Below are 16,849 nucleotides of genomic sequence, written 5' to 3'. Positions count from 1 at the left end.
AGAGAGAGAGAGAGAGAGAGAGAGAGAGAGAGAGAGAGAGAGAGAGAGAGAGAGAGAAGAGAGGAAGAGAGGCATCCGTTGAACTTATCCTTCTGCTCGTATAGTTCGTACGGAACACTGGGCCAGAGCCAATCAGTGAAAGGCGCAACGTGTCATTGACATATGTATGCATGTATAATACGAGTCCACGGGGGATGTCTTGCATAGTTATCAACAATTTCCACTGTATCCACCGTCCGCTATTCACCTTTCGGTTCAGAACGAAACGGTAAGGGTCGTATAACACATCCTGTTTCGTACGCGACATCAATCCTGCGAATAAACCGTTCGAATCATTATGAACTAAAAAACTATTAATAGCGACTAATAGCGTCACGTCTAAGGCACCATCAGCTAGACAAGTTTCACCGACGAGAGCGAAGGGGATCGACCAACGCATTACAAGTACGAGGTACTATCGTCTTTTCTAACAAAGACATTACGGACACTTTTCGAAGTAAGATTTTGAACTTTGACGAAATTCGTATATCTTATTTTTATTATATAGCATCACTTTTGCGATTAATATTTTTTAGTTCCTTCGTGAAAAGTCGTGTCACCCATTTCTGGGTAACGTGGCGACCAACGCGTTAAGTGTCCAACGAGACTGTTGAAAACAGAAAGCAGAAACAAATTTCAAGGAGGGATTTCGTTTTCTAACGCGAGATGAGAGATGCGAGCCAAACAAAGTAACACGCCCGAGCAACCTGGCGCGGATAATCGGAATGACGAAACAACGACCGGTTTTCTTCGACAGAGGATACAGTTTGAGAGCGCATCCGAGTCAAATTATCCCATCCTCTCTCTTCTCCTTCATGGCGACGAGAAGCCACGCAAAATCGCATCTTGCTACCGATTAATAAAACCAGGGACAGAAGATACTTCCTACGGGCGGTGAATCGATACCGATCGATATCCGTCGATGCCCCTTCGTTATTTTCGGTATCTCCTTCGAATGTCGCTTGCCAAATGTCGCGAAATCGCTTCTCCAAGCAAGAGTCTGCAATTAAACTAACTTAAAGGAAGTTCGGTTATTGATACACGGCGAAAAAAAATTGGAATTTTTTAAGGAATAAGATTCGTGTGAAATTTGATCGTTTGGCTTTCCAAACGATTTCAACAAATTCGACGCTTTAGAAGATTTTCCCGTTCACGAATCAATCGATAATAATTATTTTAACTGTAAGGTTTTGGAATTGTCGAGTATATTCGCTCGTCGCCATTTTGTTAAACAAAAATAAGAAAATTTCATTTTTAACTACACGTCTGATCCAGTCGTAGGCTATTAACGCGTGACTCTCAATACGCTACGGTCTAGATTAGGTCTGCGATGATAGATTAGCGTGCGAGTTGGTCCTTGATTAAGCTAACTGTAATGCTGGGGAAACGTTAGAGCATTTTATTTAAAGGACACAACTTACACCCGGAAGCTTCGGTTGGTATCAACCATGGATCTTTTTATTGTTTCTTTTATTACATCTCGGCGTTTAGTTACCGTTAGTGCTTTTGGTCGTCCTGATAGCGGTTTACTTTACGTAGAACCAGTCTCTTCGGACTTTTTTACAACATATCTCACAGTCGAGAAACTCAAACGCAACCTTTTACCAATTTTTCGAAAATAATTTCGTAATAATAATCTGCTTTTTAAAAAATAGACGATCGCTCGCGTTACTTATACTTTCAGCGCGTTACCCTGCCCGATTTTCTACTAGAGTATCTACTTTATCTAGCTAACGTCCTACTTTCTTCTCGAGTCTCTAAATTTTTCAACACTTATCCGTTCCATGATTCTCGGGTGTCGAGTGACGAAGAAATATCTAATCGTTCCACTAGTCCGTAATTGTCGTATCAGCGTCGACGATAAATTAGTGCGTGAAATGTTTACTTTCACAGGTTCGACGATGATAACTACTCCACGCCGTCTAATCGAGTTTAATTGACAATTCCAGACACAACGAAACATTTGAAATACAGGAACTCTGACTAAACGCTAGCTGTAATTAATCCCGTATTTACACGGTGAGTAACGACGGTCGACGTTGAACGTAACTTTCGAACCAATTAGAGCAGGTAGTACGTAAACAGTAGCTATCAACCTAATTGTTAAAGTAAAGAAGTTTCAAGAAATGACCGAGAACGATAGTAGTGCCGAGTTAGGTTAGGTATTTCCTGTGTTGCCAAACAGAACGCTGTTGTCCGAATATTAGGGATGTTCGATTTCGATTCGATTCTTTAGAAAATCGATTCTTTCGGTAAAAATATCGATTTTTTGAATCGGTTCTTTGGAATTCGATTTTCCCCAGAATCGATTCTTTCACGTAAGAATCGAACATCCCTATCGAATATTTACCTAATCGACTTTTATGTACGAAGGGAGGTTATGTTTCGTAACGTCGGTCGAATGATCGATGTATTCGACACTTTTCGGACGGCTTCGCGAGGTGTCGTATCGCGTTGCCTTTTGTTTAGATGCAAACAGCATGGCAGGATCGCATTCGAGTCTTCTTACACGATCAATTCCCCCCACTCTACGATTCGTGTTTGAATTTGACTTTTTATGTCATATTCATTTCAAGTTTGATAATATTATTTATTTGGCAGACGGACAATGACCTTTCTTTGGGGCGTTTGACCTTCGATCCCGAAGCTTGTTTACATTCCGTGATACATACTAAGATATACTAAGAAAGACCCGCAAAAATGTTGAAATGTGAAATTACTGCAAATTGGTGCAAAAAATCACTGTAACTTGATAAAAAAGTTGTTTAAAATTTTTGTTGTATGAATTTTCTTAGTTCACATAGAAGTCAAATGTATGAAAATGAAAATTTATTTTGTTTTTTTTTTCTGCCAAACCAAAATTACGACCTGCACCTTTCCCGCCGACAGGAGGTTTTAATCGTGAAGTGCCCTACAAATGTGCGTGTCACAGTCGACTCGATTCGAATATTTCTTGTTGAAAAAATCTGTACAGACTACTCGAATATGTATAGAAAATAAGATAAAAAGTTCGAAGGATTAATTATTTTTGTCCAGTCTAAAAAGATTCACGGAAAACAGCTTTTTTTAGACCTCCTAATTCAGGATACCCCTTTAACACGTTGATCGCCGTGTCACCCATATATGAACCGTGTCATATATGGGTGACAGTGTTTTTTACTCAAGAAGACAGAAGAAAGTTTGTTTCGAAAGGGTTCTCACCTTGCCGAGGAATTGGCCTTTGTGATAAGCGTTTCCCTGAACCGGATCGACGACGTAATCCGACTCTTGGTCCGTGGAATGGTTGCAAGAGGACGTGGACGGTCGTGCGGTGATCACGCTGGTCGTCCTTATCAGGGAGGACGCGGTGTTACCGGAGTGACTTCCGATCGGCGAAGAAGTAACGTTACTCGCGGTGCTGGTGGTGGTGGCGGTGGCAACGTTCGCGAGGTTCGTCGCGGAGGATGGATCTTGAACGTTGGCGCATCCTCTGGGGGAAGTTTGCGCGTTCCCGCAAGACGGGTAGACGAGCGTGGAGGTGCGTGTGGTGGTGCAGGTCTCTTCGTCGTCGCGGAAAGCGACCGCACCGTTCTCCTTGGGCACGTCGACGAGACAGCCGCGATGCGACGAGTACGAGGAGAGATCCACTTCCAAGGGCAACGAGGACGCACCGGGTTTTCGACTTCGCCTGCAGATCAGACTCTGCAGAGAGGCGGAACTCTTGGAGAAGCTGTGCCTCGGGCAATTGTTGACGCGCCTGCCGCTACCAGCTGATTCGATCGTCTTTTTCGTGCAGTCGGTCTCGGGAGTGGTTTTGGTGGTCTCGTTGGGTTCCTCGGTGCATCGAGCAACGACCCCCGTCTCGAAGAAACGGCAGGCTGTTTCGGTATGCGAGTCGCCGGCCATCGGCTCCAGGAGGAAACTCTTGCCGCTCGTTTCGTACTCTCTCGGTGGCGAGGAACTCCCGACTCGCGCCTCGACCACGTTCGAAGCTATCATCTCTAGTTCTAGCTTCATTTGATCGCGCGACGAGATTCTTTCTTCGCGGAAAGATACCTATTACTACTACTTCTAGTACTCTTCCTTCTTCCCACAAATCGATTATTTAGCGCACCCTAAAAGGTAACGTCGATTCTCGTCTCGTTCCCTTCCTTCTTTGCTTCTCGTTTCTCCACCAGCGGAGAATGGTTTACACGCTAAGATTCTGCGATCCGTCGTTCCGCGGGATGACATGTTCCGCTCGATTTCGGCATTCAATGCGGACGACGCCTGCTCCTCGACATCCACGACCACGACACACGCGTACACTCCGGATATCGCTCGATAACGGCGTGTTCGCGACAAAAAAAAACGCACTGCGACCGGACTTGCCGTTTCACTTGGCAACCGAGGCTCTCTTAGAATTCGACCAAATCGCGAAAAAGCGTACGGAAACGCGTGCAAGCGCGCGACACTGCCGCTGGAGCGAAACGCATGCGCTCTCCTTATCACGGATGGACCACCGCCCACACTCAAACCCCAAACGCTGCGCAGGTCGAATCGCTACTGGCAGCGGTGATGAACAGTCGTGGGACTTTTCCTTCGAGGAATTCCTTTCTGCGCATGCGTAAGCTGACGTCACAGCTACATGTCGTCTGCTACCATACATGTATCAGAACCGTCAGAGGAGGTGCATTTAAGGGATCTGTGCAATTTCCCCGCGTTTTTAACGGACAAATTGAGTACGAGAGTGTTAGTGTTCGTGAGTGTAATATTAGAGAAAATTTAAAAAAAATGGATAATGAACCGCAGGCGTCCAAGTCAAGAATCATCGAGGAAAAGGACATTATATTTTGTTCCTTACTGGGATCCCATGGTACCCTAAATTCTAAGTAAGTGTATACAGCAGTGAGGACTGCAACCCTCGGTTCGGCTCGATTCGTCTCGACTCGCCTCGGCTCGGATCTCGTCTATCCTCCCTTCCCCTCATCCCCGCCATTGCCAAACAGCTCAGTGCCGTGGATAAAACCTATTTACTTTCACGTTCTCCTCCGAGCAGAGATGCGACATGTAAATTTTGCATAAAAAGTAGAAAATAAACAAATTTCTCTACCTCATTCGTCGAACTGAAATTTTCATAAAACAAATTACTTAATTTAAATTGTTACGCTAAACGAATTTGATGTGTAATCTGTTTTCTAGAGCATGCTGTTGTATAATACAGTAAAAAAAAGCTCTTCTCGAACAGACTGTATATAAAGACATGTACATCGGAGCATCGCAAATTGAGATCCGTTTCTACACTATTTCTTCTTCTCGTTGTATGCCGCGTTGAATACGAAGCAACAGAGAATTCTATGGAGCGGTGAAACCTGAGAAACCTCATTGTTTCTAATATCGCATAAAGGGAAAATGCAAGCGTCGACGCAGCGTTCTTTTACTTTCGGAACGAAAGTTGCTTGATTTGCACCATGTATGCATTCTCGTGGATCTAATCGCGGGCACGATCGTACGTCCCTGATTCTACTATTTGCTTCGTTGTCCCCATGTTCGATCTTTCTGCTCTCTTCAACCTGTTCGTTTACGTTGTAGTTCCTCTTTCTCTTCTCGCTTCCATACCCCATACCAGAACACTCTACCGCCGTCAAACGGGGAACACGCATCGTCCCATGATGCGTATTCGGTCATTCACACAAGATATACCTGTTCCAACATTTCAGATGCGCTAAGTGCGCATCTAAATATAGGAACGGTATACCAAGAAAGAACTTACATTAGTTTTAGAAGCTCGAGCAACAACCGTCGCGTATTTGCTCTAATATTGATGCTGCTCTCTTTACCTAAAATCTGTCCATCCATTGAATTTTCATTTTTCTACTTATTTTTCAATTTTGCTTATTTTTAACATTCCATCTCCAGAGATTTTCCAAAATTTGTCGACATTCTGTTTTTGGAAGTTCCCTTAAAATCGGTGTAAGGTATCACGAATATTTTTGCTTCTATTTCATTTCAGAATGAAATTCTCTTTTGTTTAATAAATATTGACTAGTTTAATATATCTCCCAAACATCCAGGGGGGAGGGAGATAGATTTAGAACTACGCTTTTGTTTAGTGATTTACATGAATTTTTTTAGCAAGAAAAGAATGTACAGACAGTATAAGAAGTATTCCTACAGCAACCAATGTAAAATAAAGGGTTCTTGTACGAATACTTATTACACTGACTATAATATATAATATATAATTTAATGAAACTTTGTGAACATTTTATACATATAATCAAATAAATATTGTAATTTTTTGGAACTATTCCCTCGGAAAATATAGAGGATATCAGCTGGCACCCATTTGGAGGTCACCATTAAACGTAGCTGTTTTGTGTATATTCTGGAGGTCATAGTTTTTACCTGAAATCGATAGGGATTTACATTTATTTTAAAGACATGTCATTCTTCATATTTTTTCTCGTTATTGTGCGTAGCTCAGAAAAATTGTGTGGTCAGCAACGAGTTAACATTATAAAAACTTGAAAAGTTTGTCAATTGACACATGCTCTAATTACAAGTAGAGCGCACTACCTGTCGATGTACCTTGTTTCAAAATATACATCGCAGCGCGATCTATCGCTCTGATATGAATAAAGATCTAAGGTGCAAGTAAGACACAGAAACAGAGTGACACTCGAAGCGACGGAAATGATGTTGATTCATGATTCAGATACGTATGTATAATAATGCGTTGTGTCTGTTCAATTTCACAAAGTCATCGTTTTGTTAGAAGAGGAAAAAAACCGAATGCTCCTGAAATCGATTCGCGAGAAAAATCAGAAACGCCAAAGTTGAGATACATTTCAGATTGGTTTTAGTGCTTTGTTTTTGTGTGTTGTAACCTATTTCTCATACATTCAGCAAGAAAGAGAGATAACGTTGGAATGCGCTACAACTGGTTCGAAGTTCGTATGCCTTTCTTATCGCGAAATGATTTGTATTCCTGGTTGCAGCACTTCCTTATTTCTTTGTCAGTATCAGCGTAATGTTCGAATCGTGCGAACATAATTTATGTAACATCTATTACGTTCAATTGCTACGTTCGTCGACGATTCTATCGAGTTACCTTGTAAAATTTGGGTAACTCCTTGACATCAGAGTCGCGAAGATGCTTGAAAGAATAAGTCATAACAACGCAGCTATTCACGTGGTACAGCAAATTCAAAAAAATGAATTCGTTTTTGAAGACGGTCAATTCGATGACGAACAGGAGAACTGTATTGGTCAAACAGTCGCTGCAGAAACAGCTAAATACCACCGTGATGGAGATGCAAGGAGCACCAGGTGTGGAAAATGGTGGTATGGTTGGCAATTGCGACGAAAGCATAACCCTGTGCTCCGTTCTGGAAGCTATTTTCTTACACGGTTTAAAAGACAGTCTTTTGAATCGAGTAACGGAAGTTTTAAGCGGTCCAGATATAGACGCTGTGCCACAACCAAGTTTTTGGGGTCCGCTACTAGTATTCTCTCATCGACAAATCATAGACCAAATACAGGCATTAAGCCAACTTAGCACAGAAGTTGGATATTGTAGAGCTTGGATACGATTAGCTTTAAACGAAGGTCTTTTAGCCAGTTATCTTTGTTCTATAAGAAGAGACAATTCGGCTCTAAAGCCGTATTATAATCCTTCTGCATTCATTAGAGATTTGGATCTCGTGGAAATTATGGAACGATTAATCGAAAGCTTACAGTACATTCGCTTTGAACTAGCCTGCAATAGCAGTCTCTTAAATTTTTGGTCGAATACCCCCCTTTTATTGGCAGGAATATGGTCTCCACCGATGAAATCTTGCCCTGTGTTTAGTGCAGTAGATATCGCCAAAACGATAACTACCGATTTAACGAATAACGAAAATTTCGACGAAGTTGAAACGGCTAGTTCTATCGGTAGTTTCGGTTCCTTCAATTCGTCGCAGTCTACTCTTAATAATATGGCATCACTTATAGAAGACGAAGCTTTAAAACATATATTGACTAATAAGAAATCAAACAATATTGGTACGGAGCATTTAACCAATAATTTGAGAGATACACCTCCTTTGCAAGAAGAAGCAGAGGAGGAAGATGTACAAGAAGTGGAGGACCAAACTGTAAGAGAAGCAGAGGAACACAATGTGCAAGAAACAGAAGTAGCAGAAGAAATAGATAAACAGATTTCAAATACTAGTACTCTAAAAAGCAATATAGAAACTGATACAATATCTATCATTAATGAATCAGGAAACCAAAATGTAAATAATCATGAACCTTCGGAAAATGCTACCTCGACTACGGTAGGAAATTCGCTAATTAGAGGATTAGGATGGTCGACGTTGTTCGAAGATTGCGAATCATCTTTAAGTTCGCTTGCGATACCTTGTGACCCTGAAGCGGATGAATCTCGTACGCCAGTCGATGGACCTACGTATGATTCGATTATTCAGAGTTATCACACCGCTGGAAGTACGTCGGTACTAGATCTCCGGGAACTCTTAGAAGAATATCCTAAAAGAGAACCAACCGATGATGTAATTAAAGTTCAATCGGAAAACAAGGTACATATAATTCAACTATCCGTTAAGTTTTTATGATATGTATTACGTATTTCAATTGATTGTAATTTTAAAAATGTAAAAATCCTCCTAATTGAATAGTAATAATTTTAGTATAAATGTTTAATAACATTTTTTATTTAACATTAGGCGGTAATCAATTTTGACGAACAATTAGAAAAACTTCCTAGAGAAAAGGGTTTGGACGTGCAAAATTATTGTTGCTTCGAATGTGGTCACGCGATCGGTATGATTTTTTCAAAAGCACACGTTTGCTCCTACTCTGGCAATTATTATTGTTCCAAGTGTATGTCGCAAAACGAATATCTCATTCCATCGAGAGTAATTTACAATTGGGATTTGAAGCATTACTTTGTTTGCAACAAAGCTGCTGCATATTTACAAGATTGTCCAAAATTACTAGACCTTAAAGTGTTAAATCCACGAATTTATATGGCTGTAGATACTATGGCTCAATTGCAATCGTTAAGGATCCAATTAAATTTATTAAGAGCTTATTTGTTCACCTGTCGCGAACCTATAATCGAATCATTACAAAAGAAAGTTACGCCTAGAGACTATTTATACGAACATGTTCATCAATATTCCGTTTCTGACCTTCTCGACATACCAAATGGAACCCTTGCTCAACAACTACAAAAGGTGGTACAGTTTGCGAGAAATCACGTTATAAATTGTTGGCTATGCAGTCAAAAGGGTTTTATTTGTGAAATTTGCAATAATCCAAAAGTCATATATCCTTTTGATATGGAATCTACCTATAGAGTAAGTTAATATTATTTTTCCAAAATAATATAAAAATGAAGAATCGTGAATGAAAAGAGACCGGACTTTATTAATTTATCGAATGATTTCAGTGTGCAGCCTGTAACGCAGTGTTTCACGCTGAATGTTTAAATGCTAGTAAACCATGTCCAAAATGTGAACGCAGGCGCAAACAAATGGACCTTCCACTTTTAGACATGGGATGTACAGACTTATCGGTGGACGATGCTTCGACGCTTTCAGCTAATACGCATTAATAAATACAATTTATAATGAACTATATATTTTTACGTTCACTCTATGTACAGTATTCATGTTTTTATAAGATAATCGTTTAATTGGAGTATGCTTAAAATTTGTTAATGAATACTTTTTAATAAATGATTTGTGATAGCATTAAAAAATTAAATATTATATTTTACATTAATTTTAAGAGGTACGGATCTTTTGAAATGTATATATATTTTATCAAAACTTTATGTACAAAATGTAGTAAAATATATCGATCGTTCATTTATTGAATTATTATATTCTTATTGTATTTAATACTGTTGTTATATTTATGTAATGTAAAAAGTCGCCATGCTTTATAATTGATAGATTTATGATCTGCGCATGGATAATCTATACCTACTGATTTTTATGTACTAAAATGTAAATAAAAATTCCGAATTTGTATATACTGGCTCTTTTTATTTTTTACGATATCGATATAGCTATATATTAAATTTTGTCGAATCAATTTTTCTAAATTAAATATTTTGCATATCGCTTAACCAGTATATGCAAACTGCATTCTATCAACAGTATCATTGTATTATTGGAACATATGAGATATATCAACGTTATCGAATACCTTATAAACTAGAAATAATTCACATTTCTAAACAAATATCTAGAATAATCAAAATTTGTATAAATCAATTGTGTGAGCAAAATAGAACTTGGAACAAGAAAAAGAGATTCTTGGTTGTTCTGGCTTATCAATCTTACATGCTCGTAACACATTTACATTTAACAACATCACATCATTTTTAAATTTTCTCATTAATTTCATTTGTACTACCATTTTTTTTATAAATAATTATAAATTAAGTTGCGTAATACTTAAATTGATTTGTTCATAATTAAGGTGTTCAAGTATATTTCATATATAAAACATATGTAGACATTCTAAAACATTATTACGTGAATGTTATTAAGTGTAAATTTTAAATGAAATGGTATGAATTTTTCTAGTCTAATTCGTATTACAAGGCACATTGATTTTCATAATTATAACTATTCAATACTTTTGTTCGTTATGTTAAAGTTGGAAACTTTATGCTTTAAAAAATTCATAACGAACAATATTTACATAATCTTCGGAATCTACAATTAACATTTTTCCAGGTACCTATTCACAAAATAAGGTTATGATTTTATAACATATGATCGCATATCATAGATAATAAGATATCTTAATTTCAAAAGAAGTCGAAACAGTAACCGAATCATTACATGACATGTTAAACATACAAATTTTTATACATACAATACACAATAATGAAACAATCATTATTAAAGTGATGTAAATCATTATTTAGAGTGATGAAAAAGCATCTTTGACATTGATCCAGCATTGTACAAAAAATGCCGTACATGTGTAATTAATGTATATTTTGTTTAATTTCTTGTAATAATATATGCGACATACGTATATTGCTTTCAAATTGCATGACTATTTTAGAAGTGTTAATATTATGAATACAGGTACACGTTATGTATGCAGAATTTTGAAATTCCTGTTGTAAATGAGCAGTTAGCCAAATACTTTCACCGTTACAGAATTCAATTATTGTAGTAAAAATAGTTTTATGTACGTTTAGAACATTCTTATCGAAATGTAAGAAAATAAGTATCTGTACAACTTTTTTACGATACGTGCGTATAAACTTATCAAAACGTTATCTTCAAACTTGTTACCTAAAATATCTTTCGATAATACTTATTATTCGAGTAACTATTTTGTACTGTCATTTAACATCAAATTTGAAATATTGCCAGTTCATCTTACATTTTATTTCAGTCTGTAACGTTTCTTATCCATGGCAATACTACATCTTTGACGTGTGTATACTACTACTTTGTCTTTATACTGGCAATCCTGTTTGGGTTTCCGATCAATGTAAAGTTTTTGGAAAATATGCCGACGGTAAAATTGGTTTGTCGGATAAACCTGCCCTTCTTAATCCGCCCTGATGCGTAACACTTGTACTTTTTCCTTTCGTACCATTTGACGGTACAGACGAATTGTTGTCTTCTATGACAGCTGGCATCGACGAAGATCCCGCAACATTTCCTGGTAACTTGTTTAAAGAATTGATACGTTCCATAGGTGTACTAGTACTCGAAATTTGACCAGTTTTATTGAACGTTGTTATCCCTATTGTACTATCGGTGATGCCAACTCCCATCGATCGCGCTGTCATGCGCGTAGTCTGATTTATATTTGGATTTTGCACAATTGGATTCCTCATTGGCAATCCAGATAATGTATTCGACTGCGCTATACTGGGAGCGGGCGTACGTGTTTCAAATTTATTGGTCATTAATTTATTTGTTCTAGGCAATGTCAATTGAACCGAAGAAGGTACAGTAATTGGCGCTGCTATCGTAGCACTTTGTAACGGAGACTGGTTGTCCGCTAATCGTCGATTTAACCAACTAATTACATTGTCATTATTTTTTATTGTTCTTTCCTTTTCTTCCAATTGATTTTGTTGAATTTTGAGTTGTTCTCTCAAATGTTCAACCTCCATCTTGGCATCTTTTGCTTCTTTAATTAAACTTTCCATTTTGCTTTCTAATTGACCAACCTCCTTTTGTTTAGTATCCAACAACCGTTCTTGCTCTAGCGCTATGCTAGTCCGTAGTTTTAATTTAGATTTAGTCGAAGCAAGTTCATTTTGCAATTTAGTCAATATCTCATTTGCTTTGACTAGTTCATCGCTTAAATTTCGTAAAGAATTTTGTTTACGTTGTAACTGGCCTTCTTTCTCTGTTAAAAGATCTTCCAGATGTTGTTTTTGTTCCTTTGCTGTCTTCAACATCTCCGTATGTTTACTTGTAAGAATACCTTTATCTTTTAATTCTTGTTCGAGTACGGCTACTTTCGTTTTTAAACTATTCACAGTTTTTTCTTTTTCATGGTAATCCGTATCTAGTTTGGAATTTTGTTTTTTCAGTAAATTTAAATCTCTCTGAGCTATGTTTAGTTCTTTTTCAACGTTTTGTATCTGCTTAATTTGTTCTATACTCGTTGCTTCGAGAAGGGATATTTTGTCTTTGTATGTTAAATTTTGCGTACGCAACTCTGCAATTTCCGTGTGAAGTTGTTTTATAATTTCCGTATGTCTTCGTTCTACCTCTGCTTTTTCTTTTTCACTCTGATATTGCCATTCCAATTGAGCTTTAGCAAATCTGTAACATAAGATTAATATTTACCAAACATTTCATGTATACGCTTAAAATAATAAAAAATAGTTTTATTTACCTGTCTTTCTCCAGGCTCATTTGCTCAGATGTAGTCATTTGCATTTGATTTTTTTCAGTCATGTATTTATGATCCAATTGTTCTAATTCTCTTGTTTTTATTTCTAATTTATTTGACAAATCGTTTAATCTCGTTTCAAGTGTAACAGCATCTCTATTCTGCTGCAGAATAGTTTCTTTTAATTGTTTAATCTTCATAGCCATGTGAGTTTTCAAGTTAGAATCACTTGCAGGTGAAATATTTAAACTTAAATGACACAAATGTTTGAAATTATTCGTTTCAACCAATTTGAATATCCATTCTCCACCTTCTTCTGCCAATAACAATAAGAATTTTTGCAGTGTTTTCGATAAATTTCCTGGCGATATCTGACATTGTTCCAACAAGCATATCAACTGAGTCGCAAAATTATCAAAATCTACCAAGAGCCCCTGTTGGGACTTTAAAACCTTAAAATCCTCTTCTGAGATAAATAACGAGTAAAGAAAACAGGGATCATCATCATCTGCTAACAAAACACACAAACTCTGTAATATAAATACACAATACATTATTAAATTGAACAGATATTTCTGTGAAAATTTCTATAAATTTATTTCGTTTTTCAATAATAAAAGGAATATGGATCAACGAATAACATCATGTATATTAGAAGCAATAGTTGACAAGAAAAATTCATTTAACGGACAGTGCGTAGGATTATTGGTAAACAAACTACGCATAGGTTAACGTAATCATTGCATGTAACATTACCTTACGGCAAACAGGACTGAGACCAGCATGAACTTCTACGTTAACTCTAAGCTCACGCTGACGTTCTTCTTTATGTTGTGGTTTAATATAAACTCTTTGGACCTTAGAGTACAACACTTCAACGTTACTCAATTGGAGGCTAGAATCACCCGTAACTCCACCGCTTATCGAATTGTTCAAATAATTCATCCTTCGACTGCACGTTTCGCGATCATCTGTTAGTCCCAGACTATCCGTTACTTTAGATAACGAAGATAATATTTCGATTTTCGTCTCATTTGTCGAACTTTCATAAACTAAAAAAAATATACATCAAAACTTTCAAATTCTGTAACCTTCATCACGGAGTACTTTTACAGAGACGAAACTCGGACGTTTTTCAGATTACCGACACAGAGTAGTTTTTAAGAGTACTCTATGCATACATCTGGAACTAGAAGGCCACCACTATCTAAACTACCAAGAGTTTACATTTTGGTGGCGCCATCTCTCGGGGAACTGTCCAAGTTTGTTGTGAAATAGTTCTCGCCCCCTGACGCTAGATGGCGCCACATATTTGTATTTCTATTTATTTAAAAAACTAGGTATTAGACAATTATTAGTGTACAAATTGGCAATTATTAGTTGAATTATGGTAGCTAGAGTGTAAAATTACATTTATATGAAGAGCAAAGCAGAGAATTCGAGTTTTGAATCATTTTCACTTTAGTGGCGCCATCTAGCGGTGCTTGGTCGGAACTATTTCACGACAAACTTGGGTGGTTTGCTGAGAGATGGCGCCACATTTTTCGGTATTTTTATTTATTTAAAAAACTTAATACCAATATATTATTAGTGTACAAATCAACAATTAAATGTTAAATTATAATAATTATGATGTAAAATCACATTTATATACAGAGTAAAGTACGTAATTTATGTTTTTGAACAAGACGGTCTTAAAATTAGTTTGGACCTCTCCGCGAGATGGCGATACCGTTCTTGGGTCCATTAACTGGCGTTTGTACTTCTATATATAGCAAAATTCGAATGCAATAATGTTATAAATAATAAACTATAATATTTAACAATTATGGTATTACTCGTTCCTCTGAGGCAATGATTCATCCCATTCATTACTTAAGGCTGATTGGTTAGCATAATCCTCTTGAATTCTAATTCAAATACAAACTAATGATCCTCGCATCTACAGTCGAACGCCATAGTATTTGAATTTTAAAATAGTTCAGTACAACGATAGAAGAAAATGAATAATATGTTTTGCTTATGCATTGTATTTATTATTCATACAACTAATCACATTTATTACGCCACAATACACAACGGTACACTTAATAATTTAATCGAATCTAAATCGTAATCGTGGTACAATAGTAATCGATTAATAATGCGGAGGTATAAATAGCACACTTAATTGTGACACCGTGTATACTCTTGATATACAGGTGGTCAAGAGTTTCTTGTTAAATCTTGGACCTTTTAAAGGTTTCCTTTCATCTACAACGTTCCCGCGCGATAAATTCTTCCAAATAAATAGTTATAGTCTCGGTTTTCGATACGCACGCAAAATACACTAAACTAGAATCGTTTTACACTGCGACTACTCTCTACCCTTTATGCGATATCAAAAGATTATAAAGTTTCACCTATAAATCTTTTACAATCTGGTTATGTATGGACGTTAATCGATTCATCGTATTTTTCTCTTTGATTATCGTGTAGAAGGAAATTGTTATTTCCACTCTATGGTGCTTTTACATGGACGAGTTAATTAGTTCGTTAAAATTAAATTGGAAGTGTGAAGAGTCAACGGTGCCTCGTCATTCTAATCTCTAGAATCGTTTATGAAAAAAAAAACACTCTGGAAGGGTTAAATAGTTTTAGTAGAAATGATTTAAAAGTGACAGAACGAAATTAGACGTCCTCGCGATTGTATACAATTTTATACTATTAAATTAGATTAATCAATGGTTAATTAATCTTCCTCGTAATCCATCGTGTCTGTACGTGTCTCTCTATAACACTTGAATATATGCACTAATTTTGCGAATGACTGATATATTCTTTACTTATACTAAAGCTATTTTACGTTGGTACATTTTATACACGTAATTATATAGCATAGGCGACGGAGACGATGAACGTGTTTGGGGGGGGGGGGGTGATACTTCGCTAAAGTAATGAGACGATGATAATTAAAGCGCAATTCTTTTACAAGATGTCCCTCGTCGTTGACGAAGGACAGTGGACTTTCATTCGAGTATATTCGCTGCTTAATCTCTCGATTCATGCGCCTTTTATACATGAAACTTTCCAAGAAGATAGGTTTAATTGTACATATCTAACCTAGGATTGATTAAACGAATAATCGTGGGGATTAAGGTAAGAGACAATTGAATTCCTCTATTTTTATTAAGAAAGGAAGCTTACTTAGGACGAAAAGGTGCAAAATGCTGCTCTATAGCACTTAGACAATTTAATATATTATTCTAGATATGAATATTTCTTGGAAAAACCTGTAAAATAGTCGCATAAACAGAGCAATGATGTGTAACATTCTGTATCAGTTCTTCCCATAATTAGCCTGTGGATGTGTATGCATTTATGAGAAATGAATGTATTAGAATGTATAGAAATACAAAAATATATAAGTGAAATATCAACGATAATACACATATTGTATCGATTAAAAATTAAGACACACTTTCTATCTAGCTTTGATTCTTTTTCTGTATTTGAAGAAATATGAATTATGCTGAAACATCCTCAGGCTACTCATAATATACTCCTTTATATCCCTTTGCTGTTCTGATTTTTCAATTCTGGTCTATTATTGCGATGAGTCAAGCTCGATGTAGGACTTTAAGCATTCTATACTTGTTACATTGTAAGTACATAGATACATCGTTAATCACGGTACACAAAACAGTGATTAATTGTCCAAAATACGCCTCTTAAACTAATTCGACAACCGTTTTTAATCCCTCTGTCTTGCTTTCCTAATTGTTGGTCGTTTGAGTCGATGAGTCACTCGCGAGGAAGACACAAGATAGCGGGGCGATCGAGGTTCCTTTTATCAAGGTACAAACTCAATGTCTTCACAAGGAGTTACTGTAATTTGTCACGTTTAAAATTTCAAATTTTTTGTTGAATACGTTCAATTCTTTTAGAACTCCAAACAACATTCTTTAACAGA

General features: G+C 36.9%; 3 protein-coding genes across 6 annotated transcripts in view; 1 reads left to right on the top strand and 2 right to left on the bottom strand.

Annotated features, from left to right (window-relative positions):
• The window catches only part of LOC128893798 (serine/threonine-protein kinase PLK1-like), a 23,080-nt gene extending 18,223 nt beyond the window's left edge, over positions 1-4,857 (bottom strand). Inside the window, exon 1 of one of the 4 annotated variants that reach the window (XM_054155033.1) lies at positions 3,241-4,857. In XM_054155033.1, the coding sequence (XP_054011008.1) occupies positions 3,241-4,035 (795 nt within the window). In that variant the 5' untranslated portion in view covers positions 4,036-4,857. The remainder of the gene's footprint in view (positions 1-3,240) is intronic. The other 3 variants (XM_054155030.1, XM_054155032.1, XM_054155031.1) reach the window with 3 other exon arrangements.
• A 1,679-nt stretch (positions 4,858-6,536) lies between these two features.
• LOC128893802 (pleckstrin homology domain-containing family M member 1) lies at positions 6,537-10,043 on the top strand. The gene is made up of 3 exons (XM_054155036.1): positions 6,537-8,582; positions 8,730-9,365; positions 9,458-10,043. Exons 1-3 carry the CDS (start codon positions 7,215-7,217, stop codon positions 9,620-9,622), a joined length of 2,169 nt encoding a protein of 722 aa, XP_054011011.1. The 5' UTR covers positions 6,537-7,214; the 3' UTR covers positions 9,623-10,043.
• On the bottom strand, positions 9,693-14,085 carry LOC128893803 (spindle assembly abnormal protein 6 homolog). The gene is made up of 3 exons (XM_054155037.1): positions 13,654-14,085; positions 12,901-13,427; positions 9,693-12,827 (listed from the first exon to the last, which is right to left on the bottom strand). Exons 1-3 carry the CDS (start codon positions 13,840-13,842, stop codon positions 11,528-11,530), a joined length of 2,016 nt encoding a protein of 671 aa, XP_054011012.1. The 5' UTR covers positions 13,843-14,085; the 3' UTR covers positions 9,693-11,527.
• Between the last annotated feature and the right edge of the window lie 2,764 nt (positions 14,086-16,849).

The sequence above is a fragment of the Hylaeus anthracinus genome, unplaced genomic scaffold (genome assembly GCF_026225885.1).
Source record: "Hylaeus anthracinus isolate JK02 unplaced genomic scaffold, UHH_iyHylAnth1.0_haploid 3, whole genome shotgun sequence".
Taxonomy (NCBI): Eukaryota; Metazoa; Arthropoda; class Insecta; order Hymenoptera; family Colletidae; genus Hylaeus; species Hylaeus anthracinus.
This window is presented reverse-complemented; position numbering and strand designations above follow the sequence as displayed.

What these genes read in the sequence shown, in the direction of transcription:
- LOC128893802 (XM_054155036.1), top strand. Translation starts at nt 7,215, where the DNA reads ATGAATTCGTTTTTGAAGACGGTCAATTCGATGACGAACAGGAGAACT. An exon ending in AAGTTCAATCGGAAAACAAG is followed by an intron (nt 8,583 to 8,729) that starts GTACATATAATT and finishes ATTTAACATTAG; the next exon opens with GCGGTAATCAATTTTGACGA. An exon ending in ATATGGAATCTACCTATAGA is followed by an intron (nt 9,366 to 9,457) that starts GTAAGTTAATAT and finishes GAATGATTTCAG; the next exon opens with TGTGCAGCCTGTAACGCAGT.
- LOC128893803 (XM_054155037.1), bottom strand. Translation starts at nt 13,842, where the DNA reads ATGAATTATTTGAACAATTCGATAAGCGGTGGAGTTACGGGTGATTCT. An exon ending in TCAGTCCTGTTTGCCGTAAG is followed by an intron (nt 13,428 to 13,653) that starts GTAATGTTACAT and finishes TTTATATTACAG; the next exon opens with AGTTTGTGTGTTTTGTTAGC. An exon ending in ATGAGCCTGGAGAAAGACAG is followed by an intron (nt 12,828 to 12,900) that starts GTAAATAAAACT and finishes CTTATGTTACAG; the next exon opens with ATTTGCTAAAGCTCAATTGG.